The sequence below is a fragment of the Gouania willdenowi genome, chromosome 20 (assembly GCF_900634775.1).
Source record: "Gouania willdenowi chromosome 20, fGouWil2.1, whole genome shotgun sequence".
Taxonomy (NCBI): Eukaryota; Metazoa; Chordata; class Actinopteri; order Blenniiformes; family Gobiesocidae; genus Gouania; species Gouania willdenowi.
Window position 1 is genome coordinate 17,820,047 of NC_041063.1, and position 16,471 is coordinate 17,836,517.

The 16,471-nt window shown below is 39.7% G+C and overlaps 1 protein-coding gene across 3 annotated transcripts; it reads right to left on the reverse strand.

Moving 5' to 3' along the window:
- Positions 1–7,560: 7,560 nt before the first annotated feature.
- Positions 7,561–16,078, reverse strand: mybl1 (v-myb avian myeloblastosis viral oncogene homolog-like 1). Of its 3 annotated transcripts, none has more exons than XM_028434424.1 (16): positions 15,700–16,078; positions 13,623–13,722; positions 13,463–13,534; positions 13,193–13,285; positions 11,949–12,169; positions 11,687–11,858; positions 11,533–11,607; positions 11,135–11,245; positions 9,952–10,179; positions 9,536–9,856; positions 9,314–9,453; positions 9,128–9,242; positions 8,927–9,043; positions 8,720–8,824; positions 7,857–8,033; positions 7,561–7,723 (listed from the first exon to the last, which is right to left on the reverse strand). In XM_028434424.1, the coding sequence occupies exons 1-16, from the start codon at positions 15,720–15,722 to the stop codon at positions 7,598–7,600; spliced, it is 2,196 nt and encodes a 731-aa protein (XP_028290225.1). In that variant the 5' UTR covers positions 15,723–16,078; the 3' UTR covers positions 7,561–7,597. The 3 variants fall into 3 exon arrangements, with proteins under 3 accessions (XP_028290225.1, XP_028290224.1, XP_028290226.1); XM_028434423.1 differs by having other exon boundaries at positions 9,536–9,874; XM_028434425.1 differs by lacking the exon at positions 11,135–11,245 and having other exon boundaries at positions 9,536–9,874.
- Positions 16,079–16,471: the final 393 nt, after the last annotated feature.

The window sequence follows — 16,471 nt, forward strand, 5'->3', positions numbered from 1 at the left end:
AGGCATATGAAAATATTTATTGCATAGCTGTAAACCATTTAAGGCCATTTTTAAAAAGAACAGATCATATCCAGATTTAGGGTTTCTATTTCACGGCACAGCAGATAATCTCTAGGTCTTGAGTCGTAATCCTCTGCGTTCACTAAATCTGACCTCTCCGCTGCCTGAGGGAAAATCAACACTAAAATCTAGTTTTAATTGTATTATTTAAAACTAAATAAAAATGAAATGAAACGTTAATTCCCTGTTTATCTCTCAAGTGCATCAGAAATGACTACAATTCTCCATCTGATCGCTAGATGGTAGTGGTGCACAGATATAAACCTCACTGGCCTGATGAGGTGGAGCTGTGTCCCGGTGACGTCATCCTGGTGCTGTCCAAGCACGAGGAGGAGAGGTGGTTTGGGCGGATGCAGAATGGACAGCAGGGATACTTCCCCTCCTCCTGTGTGATGGAGTTGGACCAGGTCTGTGTCTGGGCTGTAATTGGAACCAGAGGGTCCTCTCTATGCTACTTTCTAATTAAAATAATGATAATAAATATTAATGAAGCATAAAGTGCTTTACAGCAAAAAATAATAGTCTGCATAAAGCAAAGGTACAATATCTAGGGGTGACCCTATACAACTTTCCGATACAATATCAGTGCGAATCATGCGTGCTTTTGTTATTGTTTTTGTGGTGTGGAATGCTAGCAAAGGCTTGATCAAGTGATATTACTCAAACATAGAACTATAGTCAGCGTCAGTATGTAACATTAGAGTGGAGAGGCTCTTTTTTGCCGATATCGGAGCGATAGGATCGGGACACCCCAAATAATATCCTCTCATCATTTCTGCCCTCCCACCCCTCACACTAAATACTGTGTGTGGGGAGTGGAATGGCCAGAGGAAGCACCATTAAAGGAAGCCCACAGCATTTCTTGGTCATAGTAGATTGTGTAATATTAGAGATGGGCGATATGATCAGCCGATATTTACCTTAAAATGTAATATCGATTAACATCGGTATCGGTTTTTCCACCGATATTGAAAAAAACAATATCTGCTGTTGCTTGAGACATGTAAAAAATCAAATGTGGAACTTTTCCCATTACTAAAGTTGATTAATTTGACATATTTTGCACTTTGGTTATTTGTATAATTCATCCATCACATTAAAAGTAGTCTTAACCTTTTATTTCCATTTTGTGACCTACAAATTAGGTTTGTATGTACAGTATATTGTATTTAATATTGAATAATGGCAAAAAGCTAATATCGAAGATCCATTTTATTGCTGGATATTTGGGGCTATTTGGATTGAACGTCAGTAAACATAAGGGACAATAATATATAAAGCAGTATGTAGATCATGTAAAGAAAACAGGATATTTTTTAATTCTGCTTCTGCACTTTCAGACAAACCTGTCTTCCCAAAGCCTTCAAAGGACTTTATCTCTGCGGACAATAGGCGTGGATGGCCACCGAGGCGGATATGGAAAGTAAGTGTAAAATGTGATGTCAAACAGCAATCATGACAACAAATGTGGACAACATCCTTCTGGTTGTACACACACATGAACAGCAACTGGCAGATGTTCCTCTACATCCCCCCACTTCCAGTCCCATCCCAGTGCTCTCCGCCCAGCGCCCCTGAACAGGTGGCTCCTCTCGTCCCTTATTAGTTAACAAAGCACACTGATTGCTAAGCTGCCTAAACACACACACACACACACACACACACACAAGCAGCCAATTCCCTCTCACTGCATCTCATTAGAGCCAAAGCAGCAGAGAGAGATGAAACACTAATATCTGACAGCACATCCACAATTATCTATGGATCCTCCAGTTTTTAATATATAAGTGCATTTTATATTAAAATATATGGATGGAGATTGTGTGTTTGTATATGGTACACCACCCAATAACCTTAAATCACGCACACACTTTACAATACACAGTCATGTACAAGCGGTGGAATTTGGGTCATAAGGAATAAACAGACTCTTTGTGTGTGTTATTTCCTCTTTGTCCTTCAGTGGGCACATTCTGCAGGCCCTGAAGAGAGGGAGCCGAGGAGGAGGAGGAGGTGTGGGTCTGGATGGAAGCCGGGTTGATCAACACAGGGCACGGGTCCCTCAGACCCAGGCACACAGATCTCCAAACCTCCTCCACAGGATCCTGTACAAGTACAGAAAAAAGAATGTGAGTCAGGGAGCCACCAACGAGGCCTTTGAGGACGACTAAGGGACGATGAATAGAGGAGCTCCTTCAAATCATGCCCTGAAGTCAGATATCCGACTACACGTTGAAATTTCCGACTGAGGTCCGAACCTGAATGCATGGCACCTTAATTTGGGCTTTCTCGCATTATTTGTCAATAACATGACATGCAGTGACATCACTGTTGGAGGCATGATCTTAAATGCAACACGCAGGGGAGTTTGAACTTACTGAGGGCTGAAGGAGTTGATCTTTTATTTGTGCATCAATATTTGGAGAACTGACGATTTAACAATGTTCAAGGAAGTCAGGTGTAGATTTAGCTTTTCAACACAATGGTCCTCGTTTATCAACCTTGCGCAAAAACAGGTGCAGATCTGAATCCATGTTTGGTCGTACGACAGGACCAATGTGTGATTCATGAAACAATTGTAGTTGACCAAGCACAGCATCCAAATCATCTGGTGACAAATTTGATCGTCATTAACATGTTACCCCCCCCCCCCCCCCCCCCAGTTTCGGAGGCCCCGCCCACTGAGGGCAAACAAGAAAAAAAAAGCTTTTCCAAGATGGAAATTGGAATTTTAAAGATGAAATTAAAGAAGCGCCTTTAAACGCTGTGTGGAAGAGGATCAGCTACCGAGCAGGTGACATCTGCCCCCCTGTGTGCACAATAGAGCTCCTGGAGACATACACGGATACTACGTTTCGGCATCAGTCCGCAAACTTTAGGCAACAAACAAAACATTAAAATAAATTAATGATACAAACACTTCATAAATGACTAAATGTTGTCCTTTGTCTGTTTGTTATGCCTTTAGTCAATTTCACCTATAATTCATCACATTACTGATTAAATACTGCAGCACATTTGTAAAAGTTTAAGGAATTATTTACATTTAAAAGCATGAATGAGGTCCTATTTCCTCCGTACAGCCCCCAGTGATGTGATGTATGGAGAAAATTGGACATTTTCTAAGGCCAGACTCCATTGTTTGTAAAAACCATTTTTTTCTCTGTTTCTCATGTGTTCTTGTAAAAAAAAAAAAGCACTGCTTAACAATGATAAAGCTTGCAATGCAAACCCTTCCTGGCTCACACGCTGTTTTAGTAGAAACTTGTTTTCATGCTTACACTCTGGGTTATGTTGGACTTTTCTGTTTTCACGGCAATGGAGAAAAGGAGGCGGGGGAGAAAAAGGAAGCGTGATTGAGGTCTCCTCAAAGCCAAAGGACCATAGGATTATTTCAGTTGCCCCAGTAACACCAAAGCAGCTCTCGCGTGTACTGATGGTCTTCCTCTGAGCTGCTCTGTTGATTACCTCATACCAGGGGACTCTGCATCCATCCTGGCCTTGACCTCGAAAGGGAAGTCCCCCCACCATTGCCCACCCTCTCCCTGCGTGGCCCACTGTTTGATATTCACTGTTGTACAATCTTTTGTCAGAAGGACTGTGGGAGGCAGTCACTGTGGGGCCAGTGCTTTCAAGGCTTGTGAGTGTATAAAAGAGAGAGAGACTAGGTCCTGGACTAGGTCTGATTCATGGGAAGAATTCTTCACTCAGCCTTTTCACTGCCAGGCTTGATCGCTTCCAACTTAGGACTTTTACAGTGCTTAGGGTCTAAAGTTAATTCTGAGAGTGTTCTTGAATGTTTACCATCCTTAATTCTTCATAAAATGTCAAATCTGCCATTAACCGTTCCCCTCACATGGTGCTCCACACTCAGAGCAGTGGAAACAGTGACCTATAAAAGGCTGAGGGCCAGGGTCCAATACTAACACTCATACTAACATGAGGCTCTCCCGCCTAAACGCGCCCCATCCCTGCTGCGTCGTGTTGGGTGTCTCTGAGGGGGTGGGGGCAGCTGAGGGGTAACAGGGTGCCTGCCAGATGACTGCTCTGTCAGCCCTATAATGGGCTACCATCTGCTGTCTAGCAAACACACACACAAAGGCAAAGTGCAATAGGGAGAGAGTGTGTGCATGAGGAGAAGCAGGCTTGATGTGGCCGGAGGCTTGAGTTTGACACCGAAATGAACACACCTTCTTTATTGTAAGCCCACTAGCCCAGTCAATTGGTAAAGATAAAGTTGTTCAAAGAATTGTATTCATAGCAATGGGCGGCACTTGCCAGTATAGCACCAGGATGGGCCATTAAACCTTTCAATTAGATGTTGACTCCTCAGTTTGTAAAATGTATGAAGACTAAAGAAGCCTCTTAGATAAGAAGTGAAACATCTTCAAGCAATTAGTCTCTAAACTAAGCCACTATTAATCATTCGGGTAACACTTTATTTGAAGTTTTAATATTTTCATGGCAAAGGAAGCCAAACAAGGTAACCAAGAGATGTAAAACAAATTTCATGATAAGTAATATTTATTTGTGTACTTTACAGATGATTTAATACATCGATCAAAGCTGACCTGTTAGTGATGCTAACAGAAAGCTAACACAAGTTACATTTTATGGGGTTTTTTTTTATTTCAGGCTTGGTAATTGTGATGAATTAAATATGAACTTCAGTATTGGGAATGTAATTGTAATAATAACAACTGTGTAATTGTAATTCTGATTCACTAACATTAAACTTATTCTGACAAAATCAGCTGACTTAGAATTTGGTGCCAGCTTCTTACAGGCTGACATTAAAAGTCACTTCAATCTAAGCAGGTCTTTCTTTTATGGAACATAAGGTGGAGGGGCTGCTGAGTGTGAGCAGCTCAGAGGGAAAAGATCCCTGACATCTTACCACACTTACATGGGTCACTCATAAACAAAAGGCCTACTTGTGTATGAATGACCACAGAGATTGATTAGGTGGACATGGCGTGCATGTGGCGCCTGCGTGTTTATGTGTGCATTGTTTGGATGCACGCGCACTGCTGCTCCTTCGACATAAGGCAAGTCGTCATGTTCTTTTCTTTGCCTCTCTCCATTTGGGGGGCAATCGAGTGGATGGGCCTGTAAAAACCAACAACCTTAAGGACAATGGAGCCCAGGGGCATTAAGTCACGGGTGAGTGGGCCCCTTTAGGGGCCAGCAGCTGACCCTGTGGAGAGGCCCTTGTTCTGGGGGAGGGTCTCATGTCCCCAGACCAAGATGACAGCATCCTGACATATATATACACACACTGTAGGATTTAAACACTAGTCAGAAACAGACTTCCCTTGTCATTTCCACCTGATGAACAAAATACAACAGTTCAGGATTTATGCCTTTCAAAACTTTTTTTGGGGAAACTCATGTTTGGCAGGAGCTCGGGATGTTGCTATACCTGCTGTGAGCATGTCAGGAACACTTAAGCAAGATCACAAAATTTGTATTGAGCGGGAAAAAGCCATGTAATGCGTACTAATTAGAGCAGCATCACTTGGCAGAGGAAGGAAAGACACAATCTCATGCACTACTAGGTTTTTATTTCCCAATTAAGTACATAGTTACAACAGCAGGGTGACTGAGGGACTGTAATATCTGTTAAGAGTTTCTACTGAAATGCTGACTGTTATAGTGAGTCACATGGGGTAAAAATACAGCAAGCATTTGTGTGTTTTTACTGTAGCGAATGGCAGCTGCTACTATTCTGCGTATGCACTCAATTCCCTTTATGTTACATGGCCAAGCGTTGTTAACAAATATTCATATTTCAACTAACAAATGAATGTACACTAAACAAAAAATAAAGTTCATCAACAATATTATATTTACAGGTTACTTTAAAAACACTTCAGCCAGCAGGATCAGCTCTACATCAATAAAAGGTCATAAGTTGTGTACCATATTCTGATTTTTACTCTTGACTTTCTTAACAAGACTCCATTCTTTTTCTCACTCTTTTTACAGGATAATCCAGATTATAACTAATACCGGATCCGCTAATGCTGATAATAGCTGAAGCCCAATCCAGAATACAGTGCAGATTAGAGTTTGTTTTGATGGTTAAGTAGTGGGTTAGCACAAATGCACTTAAGCACACCAAATCCAGACATATTTAGTCTTTGTGTATTAGGTTTCTTCAATCACATGCAAGTGCATCACATTTCTAAGGTAGATATTTTCTGCAGCCAAACAGGGAAAAAGAACAGCAGCATGACCTAAATGCGATTAAAAACTAACACAAACACAAAAGCAAGAAGATCTACACTAAGTAAACCAACATTAAATTAAAATACATTTTTAGAAAAAGTGCAATTTGTCTATCAAAAGAGGGGGCGGGGGGTGGGGGAGTTGGACCTAAGGGACAAAGGGGAACACATCACACCTACATGTTAGAGCACAAACTACACACTGAGTATTGGCTACAATCTGCCTGATTTGGAACGCAGATTAACATTGAAATCAATGGCAGTGCAAGTAGGTCTAATTTATGGAGATGAGACTGAATGGCAGCTGGGTTTCAAAGAGAAAAGACAATAAAAACAATTCTTCAATAATTTCTCTTAAATGTTTTTAGAAAATAAATAAATTAGTAGACATTAAATAAATAAAACCTATAGCCTTCATCAAAAAAAGTACATCTGTCAGTTTTAAATGTGAGTGTTGATGATATGAACCCAAAGCGATGTCGGCTGTTTCTATTTCTGTTTGTTACTGGAAAGAATTGCTTTAGAGCAAGTGAGTGAGTTTTTAGGCTGTTTTCTCAGCAAAAGTAAATTTTATAAAAACTCTGTCCGATTTATATTAATATCTAAACTTGTCAGGAAATAAATAACGAGAAGAAGAAGAAAGAAAAAAAACATCAAGGTACCCTTTCACTTTTGAGGTTCTTAAATATGTTCATTGCAAAGAAATACATTCATCTTATGCCTTTGTGGACTTAATAGCCAGAAAATGCAGTGTAGTACTATCTTCCATCCAGTTTGTTCTTAGTGCAATACTGACAGCTTCCTTTTTCCTTCCACAATACTCAGATTTGATCATTTGTGTTAAAAACAGTTAAAATACAACAACTGAATGGATGAATGTTACTAGATGTATAAATGTATGTAGTTTAGCTGTGACGGCAGGTATCTGTGTGCTTTAACAAAACGAGCTGAAAGGGACATACTTTGAGTCACCATAAAACATTTTTTGTTGTTTTTCTATCGTTTAAAAATATATATTAAAAATATTAAACTCAGAAGAAGCAATCCCTGTTTGTAATACAAAACATGTCACTGCAGCCTAGTGTGTGCGCAGGTTCGTTCAATATTACCGACTGGTTAAGAAGAAGAAAAAGCTGTCATAGAAAAGCACGGATTTTTGATTTTACGCACAGGAAATAATATGGACCCTGAACAGACGCTACTTAAACAGTTCCACCAGCAGCTGAGTGTGCATGTCCTTGGCCCTGTGTTACCGCTCTGTTTCTCGTCACTGGATTGTCCCGTACAGGATTCAGGTTTGGGTTATCCTAAAGCACCAGGGCCCTGGATGTGGAGCCGGATAGTGGGTAGGGGTTCAGGTACTGACGGGCCTGTTCTGTCATGATCAGTTGGTCCTCTGTTTTCCCATAAACCACTGCTTCCCACTCACTCGCCTGCAGATAAGACACAGACATGAAGAGTTTCAGACACAGCTCAATAATTATGAAAGGTTTCCCAGCATTTAAAGCCCTGACAAAACATTTAGATCTGCTGAATTTCCATAGTGTATTCTTAGGGTTGCTTTACCTGTGTGCTGATGTGTTTAGGTGATTTCTTCATTCGGGGGCTGTTGAAGCAAAGAGGCTGAGCGAGGGCTCCGGATGTGGACTCCTCTGTTCCAGCACACAGCGAGGGGCTGCACTCCTCTTGTTCAGGCATTGGGGTGATTATGGAGGAGTTTGTCAGTAGACCTTCATCTAACACCTGTCAGATAACATTTATTAGGACATGTAGATTACAATGATCAACTCGGCAATATATCGCGATATTTCACCGCACGATTATTGTCCAAATCAATTTTTTATATCATGTTATTTTAACTAAAACATATGCACAGCACGTAAACGCCCAGTCACTAGGTGTCAGTGAACCACATCAGACCTTGTTAAACTACCTCACTCCTCAATGCATTTAGGCTTGGAAGTTGCACTTTATTTTCATAAAACATACTGGGCACTTTGATAAATGTATGTAGTTACTTTTTTTTTTTTTCACAAGGATTTAAGAACTGTTTTTGAAAAATATAATTTGACAATTTGATAACCATCACTTGTTTTTGATATCAGTACTTGCAGTTAGTTACCATTTACTTGTTTAAAAAAAAATGAAATAAATTGTATTTCATACATTTTGTAATTATTGATATCGCAATATATTGTATTGTTTAGTATTGGGATATATCGTGATATATGGTATTGTGACATGCGAATCGTGAATCCTATCTTATCATCAGATCCATGGCAATCCACACCCCTAAAAATGAGTGCCTTGAAATATAGAAGAAATTGACATCATTTAGAAAACCTAACTCAATTTCAAAACCAACCAAATCCTCCAAGAAACAAATGTTCAGCATTGATCATACAGCAGAAAAAGGAAGCGTTGGATACCTGTGCATTGTTGAGCTGCTCCTGATGAAACTCAACATTTTGACTATCTTTTCCCCAGGGGTCTAACACAAGAGCCTTGCGCACTTTTCGAGCAGGACCATCCATCTAGAAGAAGAATGATAGTTTGTATTTAAATTTTTTTATTCAAAAAAAAAAAAAACCTGTGAAAGTCTTAGATATAGTATTACATTTTAATTAATTCCTTACCATTTGTTTCCAGGCTCTGTAGTCTTGCTCGGCATCTGCTCTGTTAAATATATCCGTCCCAGTCTCCTGCTTCAATACCTCTCGGATATCTTCTTCTAAAAACGCCAAAGGCTGGGGCTGCAACAAACACAAAAACCTGCATTTAATCCACACGAACATCAGCAAACGTACATAGTGAGCAGCCAAACTGAGCCTCTTTACCTCCATTCTAAGAGGTCCGTGCATTTTCTCCTGGGCGGCCAAAGCGTTTTTGAATGGAGTTGGAGTTCTTGGAGTTGGAATTGTGATTTTTATACGCAACTTTGGAGTCCTGGAACTAAATCACAACACAAATTGGGTTTTTTTTGATCATGTGACAACATTGCAATTCCTTTAAAAAAAATTTACCCATCATTTTCTTTCTGATACTCAGGTGTGGTTTCTTTGTGGAGGGGCGTGTTGAGAAGACCCTTCTGCCCACACACAGGAGTAGAAGTTAGTGCAGGGTTATCCAGATTCAGATACTCCACCCCTGATGTGTTGCAAAACTGAGAAAACAGACACATGGAGTTAGAAGTGAGAAGGAAGAATGTGCTGAGTCTGTGTAAAGACAGAAAAACTTTGATTTACTTGTGAAGGAGTAAACGGCAGTGACTTTATAGGAGTTTTCTTGGGAGAGTTTGCATTATTTTCCAAAAATGAGGAGTAAGTCTTTTCACGTAACGGAGAATGTTTCCCTTTCTCTCTTCTTCTCCGTTTCCCATTGGATCCCTGGGGTTTGGGTAGATCTACTACTGGTGCAATGTTCCTGTCATGTCCTGAGACGTCAGTTGGAGTGAAGCCCAGAGGGTTGTAAAGAGTTCTGACTGGAAGAATATTGGTGTAGTCGGGCTGGTTGTGCCTGGGTGGTGTCTCTGCTAAATCAAAACTACCTCCATCTTTCCATGGGTCCTGCAAAGCAGAGCACAACTATACCATGTCTTTAATATATTCATAATGTTTGTCTAACAATCACGTCTTCTTATGCGCCTCCTGTTGTCACTCACTGAATCGATGAGCTCGATGGTCTCTGCGAACTCTGGAACCGTTTGCAACGTGGAGAGCACTGTCCCAGCCTCTACAGACAGGAACTTGCTTGGGGACATAGGGAGCTGTACTGGGGGCCCCTGGGGGTTCCTAGGTTCCCTCCAGGGTCTTCCTTCCGTTTGCTCCTCCAGGTTGCTCACTGTATTACCTGACACTCCGTCTGACCAGGTTAGGTACGTCTCAAGGCTCTGAGAGGCAAGAGAGGGTGAGTTAGAGATTTGAGTGAAACTATTACAAACCAGGCCAATCTTAACCAGTTACATCCACAGAATAATTACATTAAAAGGCGTAATCAGTATCTGTGAGGTGTAGGCTATGAATGAAAGCAATAATGAAATATGAAGAGGAAATCAGTGTGAAAAAGAACATATATAAACAAACTGATAGATGTGGGCGTGGTGGCGTTGGATGGGGAGGACTATAGAGGGGATGGGAGGGAGGAAGGGTTCATAACTACAGTAATGGGACCAAGCACAGCTTCAGGCCTTTCTTTGAATGGGTGGGATGGAGGAAGTAGCACCTACAGCAACACTACAGCAACTCTGGCTACAGGCATGCATACATACTGTACATGTGGGCCATTCTCAGCTTAACCCACATACACTGCAAAAAGATCAGCCACTGTTAACATAGCATAAAGACAAGGCCTTTGATCAAGTTTAGCTTTTTTCCCCTCAACTCAATCTTATTTTGATTGAGTTTAAACAATAAAATTCCTGTATGTTCATTTTATCTTCTTTTTTTGGAACAATGTGTTATGGTTTCATTTATTCAGGAAATGTACTTTGATCTTCTGACATGTTTTGACTGCCAACTGTCAGTCTTCCTCAGAGGCATCTACTGATTGAAAGAACTCATAAGGACACATGAAAGCGATCAGTAGATGCTTTCCTTATGAAAAAACTTGTAGGAATATATCAAAGCAATCAGTAGATGCCTCTGAGGAAGACTGACAGTTGGCAGTCGAAACGTGAGGAAATCAAAGTAAATATCAAAGTAAGTTTCCTGAAAAAATCATCTGAATAAATGAAGCCATAACATATTATAATAAAATGAGTCTTTTTACAGTGTATATGTCATCTACAAGCACACGCAGGCTATGGCGGCTAAATACGCCAACACACATCTTCAGTGTGTTCTTACGCGTAACTCTCTGCACTGCACGTGTCGTTGGACTTCATTCTCTGCTGACATAAGGAGGAGCTCGAGCTCCTTAATTCTTTGCTCTCTGTCAGGATCATCCAGGCAGGATGGCTGGAAACAATCAATGTCAGAGGAAGCACGTTCCAGAGGAAAAGAGGAAAGGAAAGCATTACGACAAAAGCAGATAATTACACATAAAATTACCCCCGTGTGTGATTAATGATTCACCCGTTTGGACTGTTAGGTGAAAAACAACAGGACATTAAAGATATGATTTAAGGTTACAAGTTAGCAATCACAAGTACAACTATTGAACGGTAAGAAAACGAGGAGTGTGAAGAATCTTGGGCCCAGCATGCAAAGAAATAAAGATATAAAGGTATAAGACAAAGACTTACTAGTGCAAAGCCTGGATTTTCTGAAAGGCTGTCCATCATGTGTCCACTATGAGAATCGAATTGATAACCAGCCATCTACAACACAAAGCATCACACTCAGCAGACTTAAATAAAAGTGAAATCCAACACAATGTCTAGCACAGTGAAAACAGACCTGGTTGGATCTGTAATGAGGCTCTGCTGGGGTTGGAGGACAGGGTCTGCTGTGGCGTCTCTTCACCTCAGTAGAGGAAGTGTAAGTCTTACTGCCATCTTGCAGATATCCCTCATGCTCCACCTTTCTCCTCATTGTGGAATTCCAGTGGTTTTTGATGGAGTTGTCCGTCCTTTTGGACAGAATTTTATCCCAAAGAAATATTTTAGAAATAACCCGTTTAATCATTTGGATTAAAAAGTGGTGCGAGTTGTTGTCTTACCGCCCAGGAAGGAGCTTTGAGATTTCTGCCCATCGGTTGCCAAGCCGTTTTTGGGCTTCATAGATGATTCGGTCCTCTTCTTGAGTCCATGAGGACTTCTTTACCTCTGGGTTCAGGTGATTGTGCCAGCGTTCACGGCACTGCTTTCCGATCCTTCCCTGGAGGTGCTTCGCGATTACTGACCAACGCTTTGGCCCATACTTATGAACCAGATCAATGACCTGAAAACAAAGCCATGGGATGAGGATTATGTAGAACAGACGTGGGTGAACTTTTATGACAACGGGGGCCAAAAAAACATGATTGTCTGATCCAAGGGCAACATTGACAATTAGAAAAACGACCAATTTGTGCATTAATACAGGAAAGAACAAAGGCTTTGTGTGTTTTGTCTGTCATTCAGTGCATTTTTGTTGTTGTTTTGTTTGTTTTTAGTGTCATTGCGTATATTTTTGGGGTTTGGGAGTCCTTTTTGTGTATATTTGCTGTAATTTTTGGGGTTTGGGAGTCCTTTTTGTATATATTTGCTGTAATTTTGTGATTTTGGAGTCATTTTATTGCTATATTTGTTGTCGTTTTGTATATTTTTCTCTCATTCCGTTGTCGTTTTGTGTGTTTTTGGAGTCATTTTGTTGTCTTGTGTATTTTTCTGTAATTTTATGTTTTTACAGTCATTTTGTGTGTTTTCTTTGGGGGCCGCACAAAATTAGAGCGGGGACCACAAGTCATATTCTTGCAGCAGAGTGACAAACGTCATTTGTAAGAGCAGTGTTCATGGAGCATTCACTGCACAGTTTATAATCCTGATAAACCAGGATTAAAAACAAATAAGGTGTGACATCATTGTTTGCCAGCCTGACTTTCATTAATTGCCTGGCTTTTTCCACAGATAACGTTTTCATTAAAAATCACCCACGCATGGGATTTATAGTTTTATCAAAGTGCTGGAAAAGTTTTTCCCCCACGACCGTTTCAAAATGAATCTGGCAATAAACGTGGAAAATCTAAAGCTTCAGTCACTCTTTAGTTATGATGACATAGTGGAGCATTTACTTTACAAAACAGGCTTTGGCAGGGAGTAAGCCTGTGCACCTCCCTGGTGCTGAACATTAGTATAGGCTACAGAGCCACTGCTGCTGACTGTGACATTTGTGTTTGTATTCACTAAGATTAAGTTGCTCTCTCATTTTCCTGCATTGTCATCCTTCTTTCTGTCAGGAACAAGAAATCCCAGCTCCTCTTACCTTCTGATCCTCCTCCTTTGTCCACGGTCCTTTCACTAGCTTGGGGTTGAGCACCTTCTGCCAGCGGTGCTGACACTGGCCATCTGTCCTTCCCTGCGATTGAGCCACACAAAGTTAAAAAAGAGTTCATTATGTACATGTCACAGTTACACCTGTGGCCACTGAAAAGATACAGATTAGAGAAAGTGTTAACTGTATGGCACCTACTGTAAAAAATGGCAATAATGAAATATTGAAAAAATTATATACACAATTGTGTTTTGTACTTACTGGAAAAAAGTTAGATATTAGTTTCCACACATCGGTTCCATTCTGCTCAACAAGCTTTTTCAGCTTTTCATCCTTTGACAAAACAATGGGTGGAAAAAGGATGAAATAAAGGAAGAGAGAAAACAACAAGCCTCTATGAGATGATTACAAATGACCGTACCTCATCACGAGACCACTTCACTTTGCAAAGTATCTTTTTATCTTTGCTCTTCTCTTTACTCTCTGCATCAGTTGAGTGCTGCTCATCATCCTCATCACCGCTAAAATACACAAAGAAATTCAGAAAACCCGTCATTCATTTTCTGGTCAATCCTTGAAGCTGAAAAGCAACAATACAGCAGTATCTTTTTTATTTGGACTCATTTCCCCCTATGACTTAGTAAATGTATAATAATCCTTGAATATTCTAACGGGCAACCCTCTTAAAAAGTATGAATCAAAATATTGCGATTTATTTTTTTTTCAATTGTGATTTTAAAGCCAAAGATGGGAGTCTAAAGAGACTTTTATTTATCAGCTGCACATAAATGATCAGCTGATCATTGATGCTGGTAATGCTGGATGGATAAATCAGTGGCATTATTAATTTTTATAGGTCTAAGAATGTGAAAATTAAAACTGTGGCTAGGTATTATTCTTATCAGATATTAATATTAACTAATGAGTGAAATTCTTAAAAGGTGAGGAAGGAACAATTAACACAACAGGGATGCACAAGTTCTATCTCCTATTGTTTGTAGTGAAAATGTCAATTTATTTATTTTTCTATTTCATTTTTTTATGTCAATTTATTACAGGTTGATTATTGTATTAGGAGAAGACAATAAAAAGAAAGGAAAAAAAATTAGAGATACTGAGAATCTACTATACTATACTTAAATGTATCTGAATTATATTTGTACATTTTGATTGAATTATGTACATTTTCTTTTTCTTTTCTTTGTTTTAGTGTTTCTTCTTTTTATTCTCTGTGTTAGTTGAATAATAATACTGTAAGTGGAGCAGCAAACATTACTAAGCAGGGATTTTTGCTCAAAATGTGAACACAAACAAACAAAAAGACCAAAAAAAAAAAAGAACAGATATTGAAAAACAGGAGCATTTAAATGAAAAATGTTAAACAGTCATTGGGTTTTGAGTTGGGCTGATGGTCATAAGAGCAAAAAGAGTCAAACAGAAGGTGGACCAATGGCTGAACAGGAAGGAAGGGGTGAGTGGGCTGGAGGAAAGGGGGGATTTCACATCAACAGGCTCTTTCAGCTCCAGAGGTGGATGTGGTGGAGGACTGGAGGTGTGCTGGGGCGTGGTTAGGAAGTGATGTTTCCATAACAGTCCACTGTTTTCAATAAGGTTTGAATCCTGGAACAAGCTCTGACCATGTGGTTTACTTTAGGTGATTTGTTCACAACTCATATGGTCTCTTTTGAACAATAAAATAACGTTCATAGATCATGTCAAAATCAATAATGTGGCTTTGTGAAACTGATAATGAAGGATCCTTGCCACATTTGTAGTAAATAAAGCTTAAATGTAAAAAATAAAATACAAATAAACATACTTGCATACAAAGCAAAGTATTTTTTTTATTTATTTATTATTTTATGGAACTATAAAACTCGACAAGATTTCATTGCCAGTAATACAAATATATTTAAGGCTGAAGTCTGCTGAGAAAACACAAAATACAAAAAGACAATGAAATAGACATAGGGAGTTTATATTAACACATTTATAATAATGATTGTCAGGAAATAAAATGATCTGACTGCAAAATAAATTTTATTATTATTATTATTGTAAATTGTAGAGTCAAATTTATTTGGCAAACTGTACATGTTTTCATGTTACATAGTTACACAACATTAATAACGTAAACGTTAAAAACGTTACGAATTTACTCAATGTGAACAATCCATCGAAGATGTGCTTGGCATATATATATATATATATATATATATATATATATATATATATATATATATATATATATATATATATATATAACTTCAGTTTGTAAATTGGCTGTAAATGAAATAGCTGCGGTAATAATGCTGTAATATCATAGTTCATATAATGTCAGTGAGGGTAAGAAAGCACATTAATAACCGTTAGGTTACCAATCTATATTTATGTTCGTGTGTTTTACAGGACGGTTGTGTTACGTTAACCAACTTGTAGAAATGGACACACTATAAGCAGAGATCTCAGTGACTGTATCATAATAACGTAACACTCACCTGCGTGAATTTACGTTGTCCATGACAGTCGGGCGTGGGAGGTTTGAAGCTTTCCAAAGACGAACCAGTGTTTGGCAGTAGTCTACAATCCCACCTTAAAACACGTGTATCCATAGAAACCGCCTGTCAGCCGTCGCCTCTTCCTCTGGTACGTCAGCATTCAGCCAGCAAACTTCACAAAACGACGCTCTCAAAGTTCCTTTTCACGTCCGAAACCATATTCCATGAGTATAACACATCCATGTATCCGCTTCCAATAGCATTAAAAGCCAAAAGGAGAGGAAAACGAGCAGATATTTTACTTTGTTACGCCTCCGTCCACAGTGTTTAGTCATAAACTGTCTCTGTCTTCATATGAGTTTGGTCCATCCCGCCGATTCTCAAGCCTCGCCCTTAGCAGAGGCGGCCTTGCTCCTGATTGGTCAGGAACAGGTCAGTGCAATCTGATTGGACGCATACGTAGAATAGCTTCAATGTGATTGGCTAGTTTACATACAGGCCTTTGTCTAATTGGTGGGGGTTATGAGGAGGCGGGTGCTGTTTAGTATAACTGTACTGTCATCCCTCGGCTCGGACGGAGCCTGTGCAGAATGGACCCTTTCTTTTCAGAGGAGAACCTCTCCAAGTGGGTTACGTAGACTCTGGGGCCATTTAGGGGTGTCTCATTAGTTTCCCCGCCACAAAATGAGCTCCCAAAGTGCTGCAAAACGTACAGACAGGCTGCAGCTATATCAAAAACAAGTGTGGAGTAGACCTACAATGTTTTACTGAA

Excerpts from the sequence above, each read along its gene's own strand:
- mybl1 (XM_028434423.1), bottom strand. The coding sequence starts at position 15,722 with ATGGACAACGTAAATTCACGCAG. Across the intron at positions 11,859-11,948 it reads TCAAAGCTCCTTCCTGGGCG|GACGGACAACTCCATCAAAA; the intron begins GTAAGACAACAA and ends TCTGTCCAAAAG. Across the intron at positions 8,825-8,926 it reads ACAGAGCCTGGAAACAAATG|ATGGATGGTCCTGCTCGAAA; the intron begins GTAAGGAATTAA and ends TTCTTCTTCTAG.